The 13,863-nt window shown below is 38.8% G+C and overlaps 1 protein-coding gene across 1 annotated transcript in view; it reads right to left on the bottom strand.

Moving 5' to 3' along the window:
- Positions 1–13,863, bottom strand: part of LOC106108748 (microtubule-associated protein futsch) — a 43,991-nt gene that overhangs the window by 6,768 nt on the left and 23,360 nt on the right. Inside the window, exons 6-14 of the mRNA XM_013290008.1 lie at positions 12,424–13,735; positions 11,768–11,985; positions 10,801–11,353; positions 9,937–10,038; positions 9,081–9,293; positions 8,424–8,560; positions 500–604; positions 118–193; positions 1–33 (exon numbers count right to left, since the gene is read on the bottom strand). Coding sequence (XP_013145462.1) covers positions 1–33; positions 118–193; positions 500–604; positions 8,424–8,560; positions 9,081–9,293; positions 9,937–10,038; positions 10,801–11,353; positions 11,768–11,985; positions 12,424–13,735 — 2,749 coding nt within the window. The remainder of the gene's footprint in view (positions 34–117; positions 194–499; positions 605–8,423; positions 8,561–9,080; positions 9,294–9,936; positions 10,039–10,800; positions 11,354–11,767; positions 11,986–12,423; positions 13,736–13,863) is intronic.

The following is a 13,863-nucleotide window of genomic DNA, read 5'->3' as shown; positions in this document are numbered from 1 at the left end:
CCGCCAGCGCCTCCGTCACCGCGCTCGTACAAGCTGTAATACATTCGCTTCTTGTTCAAAATTAGCTCTATAGAGTATTAGCAGATATTAACTCAAAAAAACATATCTAAGACAAACCTTCCTGCTCGGCCATGAGGGTGCGAATGCGCGCACGGAGGCGACGTCGCTGGTCGTAGTCGCTGCACTCCTCCAGCTGCAACGAAAAGATAAGATTCGAATCCGACAGCTATGGTTTTTTGTATTTTATTGCGCGATACTACTACGTTATATGAAAACCAGTGTTGAAAAACTGTATTTAGGTTGAGTACAAATAGAAGAATAGCTGCGGAAGCGGTCAGCCAGCGCGCAAGCGGAACTAACGGCGTCCTACATTGCACCCCATGGTCACCGTCCACTGAGCAGCCCGCGGTTAGCCGATAGTCGTTGTTTGTATGTTGATGCACATAATCCGCTCAGTATAATATTTATATGCTGGTACATAGCACATATTGCAACTCACAAGCTGGCGCAGCTCGCGCTCGTCCCAGCACTGGTCGAGGTCGATGTGCTGCACCGTGCTGCTCCTGCTGGTCACCTCGCCGTCGCCGCTGCGTTGCACCGTCTCCTGCATCAACACATCACTTCATTAGCTAGGCGCTTAATTTGCCTAATTCCATTCTTTTATCTTGATTTATTTCTAAAAAATCTTTGTTATGTAGAAGACGTGACGACATGTCAGTAGCTGCTAACGAGTGCAGTGACCTTGTGTGGCGCCCTCCAACAACACGGCTGATTGAAAGAACTGACCCATTTTGTAACGCGATACAAAAATAATATTAAAAAACTTAAATGTTCTCAAACTTCAATTTTACCGCATATGTTGTTAATGTAAGTTATGTTTCGAGATACAGAAATCTTTAGAAAGTAATCATAAGAAATGTAGCAAACACAGCTGCGGTTGACATCGGCTAAGGTAAAATGCAACCTCATGCCGTTTGTCTGTACTTAAAGCCACTTGTCTCTTTAAGTGTTGTTAGAAAGCAATAGAAATTATTTTTTTGTTTGTCATCACGATATTTGTACGGATGAATTCTGTAAGCTGGGTACAGTCGCCTTTGAGCAATGTATCTACTCTAAAGGACGAGTTTCGAACATTTCAAACATTTCCGACTGATGTATATGTATTTTTGTATTCTGCTAATTTTCAAATCATCTTTTGACATCAACGTGAATGTCTACTGTTTGTTACGTTTGTCGTTTTATCGAAACCTAAACGCTGACGCTGATGTACTAACTGCCTCAGAGTCTTTGATTGTTCCCTTAGTGTAGTTTTAGTATGGGAAATTACTATATTCTACTACAATCAGTTTAATACTTTTGGCTTGTCATACTTCACATGAAAGAAGAAAATACTTTTCTAATTTTATCCAAAAGAATAGTTTTGGAGACATGTAAACTTTGTTTGTGTGTCGTGAGTTGAGAGATGTGTCTGACTTATAAGTCAGCGCATAACGATGTTTTCCGATAGTTTTGTTGCATTTGGCGGCGAAGGGCGTGAGGCCAATTCCGTACCGAGACGGAGACGCATTCCGCACTCCCCAACCTTGTGACAACATTTTAAATTATAATATTAGGCAGAATCCTTGATATTATTTAAAAAATCTAGTTATTAAAGAGTTGCAATAGAAACAGTAGTTTTATATATTTATTGCGACAAACCCCGAGTTAAAAAAGCTACATAAATAGACTCACAGGTAAATAAGCAGTCTCCGTGTAAACCTTTAATTAGTAATGAATGTACATAAAATTGTTTGTCGTCAGATACCTTGCCTTATGCGAGAGTAAACAATTAAAAATACAAGTTCAAAAGTGCAACAAAAACTTGCTTAGTCATGTACTCGAACTATATTGTTTACTGCTAAAAATAAACACGCATCATTATAGTTTTTGCCATACGAAGAGCGGTCTTGCCAAACTTCTTCACGTCTGCCCAAAGTCGATGCGACCGGGCGGCGGCGCAACTGCAACCTTACGATCCTATGTGAATTATAACTTTGAAATATAAGTTTTACGACGAATTATTTTAAGAAGAACATTAATACGATTAATTACGACATCAAAATTTATGTTTATAACGTCAGTTGCTAAACACAAAAATTAGTAGGTATTTATCTTGTTAATGTTAAAAACATTAACCAAGATAAATCGCACAATTGTGGCTTACGATAGTCGATATTGCATTGGAGCCTTCCAAGTAAAATGTCGTTCTTCGTTCAAAATGTTTTAAGAATGGAGTTTTAAATTAAAATGTTACCACAAACTACGAAAAGGCTTCGTAATGGTTTTTACTAGGAAAACAGTTCGTTATAGTAACCTATTAATTAGCGGAAATGAACTAAATATACGCGAACAATTCTTCGTATAGTAGAAGATCAGTGGGCCAGATTGTTGGCAGGTCACCGGCCGCCGCCGTCCACTGCCGACCGCCGACCGTTGATCGCCGGTAGCTATAGCATACGTTTAAAAATACAACAATCTGTTAGCCTCACACGTAATACACTTTCTTTGCAATGTTGCGACGATATACAAAGTTCGGTTAGTGATTTGCAGTTTATTTAATGAAAGTTATCTTAATATTCAGGCGTCTTTCGCAATCCTTTTACTTTAATGTTTATTACGAACGACGATAAACATTAAGTTGATTTTCAGATTCTTTCTGATTGTCATAAGCGATAAAACGAGTTTACGAATTTCGATTTGTATGAAAGAACCAATATAACAGTTAAAATTGATAAATCTGAAACATACGGTACGTTATATGTAGCATTTATATTCTGAAGATGCCATTTCTATAATGTTTTCGCAATTATCAAAGGATTTAATTTCGAATGAATTGCACAACAGTTTTATTTAACGACTTAAAAACAGCGGCTCCCGTTGCTGCAAACTTTCTATTTGTTAATTTTCACTTTAATAACATTCAATGTGTTTTTGAAAAATAGTTTGCACGATTACTTGCTTTATATCTCCCGGTTTACGAAGATAAATTACATTCCAAGTCACCTAAGGCATGTTTAATATTCACTTGAAGCTCCTCTGACTTGTAGAGGAAAGAATGTTAACTCATCATAGTGTTTTGTTTGGTTGTGATGTGATCTCAAGTCCAGCGGTAAAAGAGTTTGGATAGAAGCCAGATATTCACTGAGGTTTAAAAACGTTATCTTTGTTCTGAAGGTCGTACTATATTCATAGATTTCGTATAACTATGAAGTGCTGATATGTTTTGAACGGTTAAACCACAGATGAACGCTTTGCATCGCATCACAACTAGCGCGTGCGGTATTTGCATATTTCTTACTTGATTTTAACACCATATGAGTTCAATTCTTTTATAACGTTTACAATAGTTAAAAACGTTGCGGATCTAAAATCAATTCTACATGTAGCTGTAAAAGCAAATGGGAACATTGACAATAGAAATTTTACAGCGGCAGAACATGAATAAGAAAAACGTTTATTGCAGTTATAAAGCGTAAACGCGGGAAAGCTGGCGAGCAGCGGAATGGCGGCCGACACCGCAACTTATAATGGAAATATTGCGGTTATAAGTATTACGAATATGAGTGCAATCTCGGATCAACTGGTAGTGTTTAGTGGTAATGGAAGGTGATTGTTTACTACGTCGCTATCACCAACGAAATCCAAATAATCAGTTTCCCAGTTTACAATCAGTTAAATTTAAAAGATCTACAAACAAAGCATAAGTTAAGTAACTTTTAATTTTTGAAACAAATGCAAGTAATATCTAAACTACAACTATGTTACTTAGAATCACTTAGAATAGTTTGTTAGTGGCATGCTGGCACGCGGTAGGTGCGTCACGCTGGCCATCACGTGGAGTCCGAAAAGAGGAACTACGTAGTGTGTAACAAGTTGTAAACATAACAACACGTGCTAAATTATATGCGTAATAACATATTGGATATATTTAATTAAATTCGAAGTTGCTGAATAACGATGACTTTTATGTTTAGCTCGTAAACGTAGAAACGTGTAAAAAATGGATCAAGGTGAGGTGTCGCAACACCAAAAGAGGCGACGAGAGCGCACGGAGAGGGTTCGACGGCCAGAGCTGGCAACACACCAATACAACTACTACAACATTCAAACTTTATAACGGCTTGTGATTAGTTGCGATCTAGCAGTTATCTATCAGTCATCAGCATCTAGCAGTCTCTAGCAGTTGCAAGCGAAATTCGGAACGTACCCATATCCCAGTATCCTTAATTTTGCAATTAGAACAACAAGTTACAAAATACTTCAAATAGTATTTCAACAATTTAAAAATTCTAACCCAAAATCTACTTAGTGTCCGGGTTACAGTATTGTAGGACAGGTCCGGGGAATGAGGAAGAGGCCGCACTAATTACAAGACACAGCGTCGTCGTCGTCATTCGTGTTAATAGCACAAAGGTATAGGCAACACGCAACAAGTTGCATTAAATTCAATTTAAGGAGACAAACTAAACATATTCGTGTCTTTTAAATGATATAAAACTGAAAACATCTGTGTATATGATTGCTCTCAAACACCGCTTCCTGGTAATACAAATATTCGATATCAAAATATCACCGTAGCAGGTGCATGTTATTGCGTAAGTCTCGATACGTGCACAGGCGCAGCGTAAATGAACAATCGCGTAGATCGTGCGCGGGTTATATTTGTCAAAGTGTGGTATATTGGGCGCGGAGTGAACGCCCTGTCATACCTCCGGTGCCACAATTGATGTACGAAGCTGTCCTGACGTTGAGCGACAGCGGACTTTAAAGAACTTTTTTATGCAAAAATATTTTTACCTGAAGACAATGTGCGACTGTAACAATCTGTAAAAACTGTTTGTCGCCTATGCATTCTTCAAGTGGATAGATTTTTATGACAATTTGGTAGGACGTTCAGAGGATGCCAAGGAATAAGTCTGCTCCAAAATATCTTAAGAATGAAATAAAACTATTTTGCTTACATGACATATTTTGATTATGTAGAACGGATGATCAGACCGCATTGAACCTAGTAGAATAAAACACACCTTAGTCCGCTACCCGACCTCGCCAGTACTATAATCGCTACCTAATGTAATTTGGCAATGATAGCCGTCGGAAATAATTACTGTGCAACAAAATTAATAAAATTATTCTTTGTTGATGAAGGATCGGTTTCTGTGAGTTTAGATAAAAAGGTGACAATATAACGGTGGAGTTTAAGTGGAGTTACCATTGTTAAAAACAATGGTAATTCAAAAAATATATAGGAATTAAAGTTTGTATGGAGAAATGTTTCGCGGTGAAAGCCGCGGGTGAAACATAGAACATGATTGTTGCATTGCGAGTCAGCAACACGGAAGTGCTTACAGTTTTATGTATTGAGAACTACACCAGACTTTGCGCGACTAAAATTAGCCAGGCCTTGATAGCTCGTGCGTACATCATTTAGTGCAAATAAACTGGACTAAACCGCCGACCGAACTTTGTATACGTTTCTAATATTTAATGAACCTTGTGATGTCAGTAACGTTAAAAAAAAGTGAAATCAAAACGATTTTAATACGTTAGTATAAAATGTTTTGACGTCTAACAAGATCTTACGCCAGGCGATGTTCTTCCGGGGGTAAAAACTGAAACATGTATGTTTGTATTTTTATACGATTAGAGATTGCAAAACTTCAGAGCTGTCGTGTTAAAAAATAACTTTAAACAGTTAACAGACTAGCTTTGTATCATTCAATCATTGTTTATGTATAAAATGCCAGTGTAGTAACAAAAGTAACTTAAGTAGGAGTATATTGTTTTGTTGCAATAGTATCATATGCAAAACCGCAGGGGAGACATCGCGTCGCCGTCGGTAAGCAAACACTAAGCCACGTGCTGCAATTGATATGCTGCGTATCGGCTTGCGGCCGCATTGTCCGTCGCTGCGATACCTCACCGCTGACCTCTAATGCCGACCGCGACCCCATACAGACGCGAAAGCATACCGGAACAGAAGTCAATCCAGCATGGATTTGTTTTATTCCAGTGAACCATTTACGAACTACACTTCAACACGAAACGAAATCTAACATGAGTTAATTTAGCGTTTCAAGTAAATGTATTTTACATTACAATGTTTGTGTTGCAGACTTCAACATCTCTTTTATTTTTTACAACAAAATTTTCTATAAAAAATAGAAAATGTTGCCGTTTAAGATTTCTCTAAAATTTTTTTAAGCTCTTATATAAAACTTTTGAAGGCATTTCACAGGATAAGAATCTTATTAGAATAAAGGTACCAAAGAATTAGATAGATACGATATACATGCGAATAAAACGGCGGCGGCAGCAGCGGCGCGGGAACATCCGCATAAAAAGCTCTAATTTACAACTTACAATATTCTCTATAAGAAGGTTACAAAATATAATACGTTACATTTTTCGATTTGATAATCAAATAAAATTGTTATATCAGCACGACATTTTATCAGTATACTACGAGTATATTAGCATAGCAAGAGAAAATTAAACATTTTGAATTTCCTTACAAGACTACTGAAGATTAAAAAATATCTGGTATTTAAAAGAAATGATAAATGAAATATATCTAAACTTAATAGCAATAGAAGGAAGAAAGTACAAAATGTACGTACAATGTTTTTCGCCAATGTGAACTAACTTAACTACGAGACCAGAAAAATATATGTATAGTTGCCGAAAACGTAAATGAAGTAAGTTTGTAAAGGTTTTGCATAGTTTAGTAAAGAAAGGCAACAAACGGAAATCGTAAAAGCACTTACCTAACAAAAGCTCGATTTAAAATAAGCAATCTTAAAAGTTTACAAAGCACTACGTGTAATCGGAGAAAATATTTTTGATTAATGACACTTGCTTCCGGTCACTGTTATATTTTGAGACCATAAATTATGTCTTTTTTTTATTAAGTTTTATGTCGTGTCAATTTTGACATGGACTGATCTGCTCGGGTGTTTGGAACGGACTGCGCGAGCGGCCGTTGATGACGTCACGGTTACGAATATAGCACGCAAATTCGTTTAAGGCAATTTCTCTGCATGAGACTTTGTTTCAATGGTTTTGAAAGTCTAAATTAGTTTGCGCCGTGTGTCGAGATACGTCGTTACAAAGAAGCAGAGTCGGCGAAATGTCGGCGCGGTGTTATTTTTGGCGCGCTTTTCGCGTTTCCCGCGCGTGTCTTTAAACGGCGCGGCGCGGGCGCATCCAGCGCGCGCTTTTGTTTACTATTGAATTCCTCTCCGATCGCATCGATACGCATTTAAATTACGCCATTATTTATAAACATTTTAACAAAATTGCGACATGGGTTCAAAATCCACGAGATTATGAATATAAGTATGATTATGAATTAACACAGGAATGTTGCTCTTATTGTCAAAGCGTATCAGTTATCAGGTAAACGTTAATTTCCATTATGCGTATATTACTAATCTAAAGTAAAGTAAAGTAATAGACAAATTAGTAATTTCCCCACTCGCAACCCGAAGAGAAAGTAAGTTTTGCGCGGATTTCTGGTGTATTAAAAAAAACGAATATGTATTGTGGAAATATTTTCAAAATTTCGTATACTCTTGTACGCTGTGGCGTATCACTAGTGTAATAAATCATTGGCAGGCGTGTTGCAGTGAGCAGTGGCATGGCAGGAGCTGCGCGGTGGCTGCGCGCTGTGAACTTGGCTGCCGCTGCACTTCCTTATACCGGTACGTAATTACAGAGATGAATCAGTGCACGTGGATAGTTTATGCAAGTAATGAAAGCCAACATGATTGATTTACAAAAAAACTATTTCTAATTATTGCGATAATAACAACGCGATATTAACTGGTAAGTAACTAGGAAGTCCTATAAAGGATAAGATTATTATAATTGTTCCTACAAAAGAATTTAAAAAAAAATCGATGACACATAACCTGTACTTGTTAAAAGTCTCTTAATCGCTTGTAAAGTTTCTCCTATGATATCCTTATATGAATGGTTGTAAGTCTTATTATTAAGTGTATTGATTTATTATTTACTACGTCTCATTAGAGGCACAATTAGTACAATTTAAAATAGGAAATGTTTTATAAACGTTGTAACATTTGGTGTGTAGTTGGTGCGCGGCCAAGCTTGTGTTTGTATTATGAACTAGTGCGGTAATTTTAGTATGGATAGAGTCCGTTGCCGCCACTTTGGCGTCATGTTTGTTTTTAAATATTATTTTGATCAATCAGAACAAGCCGACGCATTTGTTATTCAGTGTCGTAATTAGACCTGTATTAAGATTTTAAGTCGCAATCGCATCCTTTAACTTCCATTTAGTTGAAATTATAATTTCACGGCGTGTTGTGCGAAATTACTAGCTGCTGTAAAGTTTGTGTGACCTTAGCGATATAACTGACCTGTTTGATGACCACCTTTCCTCCCGCGCTCTCGGTGACGTAGCCCTGCATGCCGGCCATCAGCACGCTGGCGCCCAGGAACTTGTTGAGCAGCGCGCGCGCCTCCGCGTCCTCACCGCAGTCGGTATCCTCCACCACTGCTCACACATACATACACATGTATTACCACGATAACACATAAGTCTGCGTGCCGAACCCCTAATTTAGTTTCTCTTTCCACGTTTTTCCTAAAAAGTAAGGGGAAATGGATATGATGTAGGTGGAAAGAGCATAGAAATTATCCTCTTTCTACACCGTCGATTGAAAGCAGGCAGCGCATCTGTTGTCTATGGGCAGCGATCGCTTCGCGATTTTAGCAAATTAAGGTGGTTGCTTACGCATTGGCCACTCTATGATTTAAAAGATCTTCATCATCATCATCTTCCTCCTTATCCTACTCCCGTCGCCAAGAGTCGGCGCAATAGGTTTTTGTCCTCCTCATAGCTCTATCCTACGCCATCTTAGTCATCACTCCCTTTTTGATCATGTCACCTTTCACACTTCATCCATCTCTTTCTAGTTCTACCTGTACCGGTGTACCCTTACACACGCATAACTATGATTTAAAAGAACTATTATTGACTAATTTGTTTCTTGGATATTTTCAGAAAATCTTACCGATGTCAGCATTTTTCATCCTGCTGAGTATATCCTGCACGCCGGTGACCTTGGTGTCGCTGTCGAGGAAGGATCTCTCGTGACGCGCGCGGCTGCGCGTCGTGGTCGTGGTGGTTGTCATGCCGTCGCCGCGCTCCTGCCGGCTGCTGGTGATGCTCACCACGCCCTCCTCTGCAGAGGCCAGGCTCTGCTCGCTGTCGGTGCGGTGCAGTTCTGACACAATGAGAAAATATTGTAGACAGACAAAGTCATCGTTGATAACGGAAGGAATAAAAGGAAAGTTTTTAGAACCTAGAAGAATAAGTACTTATTTTATAATGTCCATAATAGTCTTTAATAGGTTAATCTTTGCAAAAGCAAAAGTTGAAATTATTTTATCTAAAAGTTGCCAACTAACTGTAGCCAATCGGCTTCAATAAATACCTTATAATTCAGTTAAACTGTAAGTAAATTTATGGAGACGTGCCGACATTAGAAAAAGAGTAAAGGGTCATGTTTTGTAGCTTGTAGCTGTACAAAAACAATCGTACATAGTTGTGTAAATCTATTTGTATAGTTGCCACGTTTATCCCACGGTCAAGTCAACTGTAATCACATTTATCGCATTACTATTGTCTGACATTTAATGTTTACAAGAGGTCAATGAACGAGCGAGGAAGTGCCGTGCGAATAACGATACTTTGCCTTACAAAGTTTTAATGGCAGGAAACATTTAAGTACTGCTCAAATATGAATGGGGTAAAAAATAATGAAACACTATCACCGACTGATACTAAATGTTGATGATTACACAAATTAATGTTTTCTAACTAGTTTGTAGCAAAGTGTCAAAGACTAAACGATTTGCAAGACTCACCAGCGTGTGTAGAATCGTTAGATCCACTATCCTTGATACTTGTGCTCCGCAGGATGAGCCCCGCCTTGGGATACGTCACCCGCTCGTTCTTGCTACTCTCACCTACGAGATTACACAAATAAACCTTAACTTACAACAAGTTGCGAATAAAGTATTACATAATATTGTTAAATTCAGGAGTCGTAGCTTCACGTAATAAAAATCAACAAATTGAAAGAACCACTTATGTTACGTTGTCATAATGATAAGTTGCAAAGATCCGATGATTCAGCCACCGTTCCGTAAGCTTATTTACACTATCTCCTGCCTTTTTTTATTTGTTTTTGAACATAAATTAAATTTAATCTCTATCTAAAGTTATATGTAAAAGCTTTAATACCTCTACGAAGTCTTCGATTAATGTCAAATTTCGCGGCTTTTGTTTGTTTTTGTTATTAAACCTTTTTATTTTTAAACACCGTTAAGTTGCCAGTGCGCAGTGTAACTAGACAGGTAACAAGCGAGCACTGAACAGTGAGCGGTGCTGGGGCGAGGTGCGGCGAGGTGCGGCGAGCTGCGGCACGTTCGAAAGTGAACTCATTACGTAAGTCAATTGCAGGCTGTTAGAGAGTCTGAAGTTATGTGACGTCACGCCTAGCCTTCTTCACGTCTTCTATGTTACAGTTGCTTTATTAATGAAATGATAAAGGCTTACCGTCATCGAGGATTACATCACTTAAAGTATATATCGCTGTTTTAATTGGTTAATACGGCGCAGAAAATAAAATCAGAATCGATCGGAAATTAGTTGCTCTCGCTTATGGAGATCATTAACTGAATAACTTTACACAAAGGCGAATTACAAAAAAGTATGAATATACTCACTTGCATTCTTGATGAATTTCTCCGTAAGACATTTGACGGAACCTTGTCGCAGAACAGTCTTCTTGTTCTCTACCCGTCTCTCATTCCTGCCAGTGTCTTGGCTTCGTGGCTCTACTCTTTGCACGTTTTCAATCCTATCCACTCTTTCCTCCCGCAATCTACCGTCTTTCTTTTCACCATGACTAGTTCTTCGGCTTCCCACTCTTTCTTCCCTCATAATTTCAGAGTACCCGTCGTCTACTGTTTCTTTTTGCCTACGATTATCCTCTCTTTTGCTCTCCATTGCGTGTGTTTCTGAAATTTCCTCCTGATTGTACTTTTGTGTGCAGTCTGTTTCTTCAGATCTTGTTATTTCTGCGTTGTATTCGTTGTCTATGTCCTGTCGTGTCACGTGGCGGCGCTCTGTGTTATATCTGTCTTCTTTGTCAGTGACGCTGTGCTTCCTATCGTTGACATCCTCTATGTACCGAGTCTCAGAGGAGCGCTCGCTTCTGTCCTCGCTGACGCGCCTGTCGCTGTGTGTGAACTGGTCGAGTGCGGCGCGGTCCTCCTTCTGTCAAACAAATCGACAATTCGTCACGGCGGGGAACAAAAAATGTAATGAACCTACTTCGATATCGCCTCTTGTACGGTGCGGCGAAGGTTGAGTTGATGTAATTTTTATGTACAAATTAAACGTCTTTTTAAATTAAATGTTTAATTAAATCAACAATAATTGATTGCTAAAATTTTAGGACTGGATACATGTCCTAAAATTTTAGCAATATCGTCCTAATGCAGTCAAAATTAAGTACTTATCTGGTTTCCTTTTACAACTTCATGATTTGTTATGTATAGATATTTCCTTTTGTAATTGGTAGAGTTAAAGTGTAAAACCATTTTTATATTCGTTTATTCCAACTATTTTAAAATTACGTGTTTTACTTTTGAAGTGGTTTATTGCTAATAAATTTGTGAAGGCGCTTACAGTATGAATCTCGCTGTATGTAGTGCCGCTGTCGCCGCCAAACTTCTTAGTAGTGGTGATGGCGGTGAGGCCGTGTAGCTTGGAGGGCCGCTCGCCCTGCTGCTGCAGCAGCTTCTCCAGGTCTTCCGGCTCGGTGGAGTACGCGGTTACGGAGACGGAGCCTACGGGTTCGCCTCCATTCTTAGAATGATACTCTTGGCGGATCACAGTACCTTTGACTGTAAATATATAATTGATTAAAAATAAACTACACACTAGTAAAAAAATGTTCTTAACATTTATGCAAGACAATAAACTCGCATATGATCGAGTACAATGCTTCACGACTATTCACCTTGAAAGTGATCTTGTAACTGAACCGCGGTGATATTTTATACCCATATGTTTAATCCTATTCATATAACCAGTACCAAACCTGTCACGTCTCTCGTATTCTCCTTTTTTTCTTTTGTTAAAACAACACATGTTTTGCTTACAACTTTTATGTATATAAGAGCTACTAACATAATATGTATTTTAAAGTCTTTTTCCTTAAGTGTTCTTAAATTACAAAAAAAAAAAAGATAAAAATACAAATGTTTGTCTTATAGATTTCTCGTTAAACCTGTATAAATATTTACTTAAATAGTGATGTGAATCATTTTGTATGACATTACCTTGATAGTTTGTGGCCCCTTTCCTCAGCGCTTTGATACCAAAGAGCGGCCTGCCATCGGCGTCGAGTGGCCCGGGCCCGTAGCTAGATGTGATTACGTCAATTGGCTTAGAGATTACTTTAGATGGACTTATGGAACGATACTTCGGCTTCTCATTCTCCGCTTTCTTGGTGTTGTACGTGCGAACGGATGATGTCACTTTCTTGAGATTCCTGTTGGTCACCCAGGAGGGTTTCTCCTCCTGTTGCGGTTTAGAAGAAATCTTTTTTTCGATATCATTTACAGCTTTGCCTGCAGGTTCCTTTTTCTTTTCTATGTGCGGTTTTCTTTGCACCGGCTCGGCGGCTGGCTTTTGAAAGTCAGGGCTACGGCTCCGAGACTTTTCTGGACTCTGAGGTCTGCGAGCTGGACTTGGGCTCTTCTCAAGTGAGGAAGACCTCTTTCCATTCACCTGCACAATCTCGATAACATCTTTCGATGATGTACGTTCTGTTACGTTCTTTGTTATAATTGTCGCAGAATGTTTGGTCTCCACAGTTTCTTGCTCATCTATGACATGAACCAGACTCGGTTGCTCTTGACTTTTAACAGTTTGCTCCTGCTTTACCACGGTAACGGTAGCTTGTACAGGTGTTTTTTTGGGTTTCTGAGATGAAGTTTTAACTTCTTCTGACCTCAGACCGATCTTCTTCATATACGCTGTAGCATACTCGCTAAAACGATTGGATTTCGGTTTCGGCGTTGCTGTTTTTGTAGGAGACACGGGCCTACCTTTTTTATCAGGACTTCCAGGACGCATTGGACTTTTAGATATAGGTTTTGTCTTTTGAGAAAGTTTCGACGGACTTTGAGCTCTTTTTTCGTCTGTAATGTTGTCGGGTATCTTAGCATGACCATTAGGTAATGGACTATGCTGTTCTTTAGGCTTTGTAGGTTCAGACGACACATGTTCGGTTTGTCTTCTTGGTGATTGCCTTACAGGAGAAGGAGATTTGGGAACATTTTGTTGGAGCTTTTTGTTGGATTCGAGTTCAGGAGATGGTTCTCTATCGACCGAGGGCTGTTTACCAGGTGATTGCATTCTGGTGTAGGATTTAGGTTCTCTCTCTGGTGACTTTTGTGGAGTAGATCTGGATTGACACTCAGGCGTGCGTGATCGCGGTTGGCGTTCCTGTGAAGGAGCTTTCTTGACGGTCGTCACGGTTTCCTTTGTTATTCTTGTGGTAACAGCGTCATTCTCTTGATTTTTCTTAGCAATACGGATTTGCGCTCGAATGCGACGTCTCTGTTCGTAACCCACAACCTTTTCCAACTGTAAAATATAAACTATATTAATAAATCGCTGAGGGATCAACTTAAGACTTTTTAACACTTCTGATTCGTTACTTTCTGAATAATATCGATAGCTACATAGGTCAATTACCTAATTTCACTTAACTA

Source organism: Papilio polytes, unplaced genomic scaffold (assembly GCF_000836215.1).
Source record: "Papilio polytes unplaced genomic scaffold, Ppol_1.0 DF821400.1, whole genome shotgun sequence".
In the NCBI taxonomy this organism is placed as follows: Eukaryota; Metazoa; Arthropoda; class Insecta; order Lepidoptera; family Papilionidae; genus Papilio; species Papilio polytes.
This window is presented reverse-complemented; position numbering and strand designations above follow the sequence as displayed.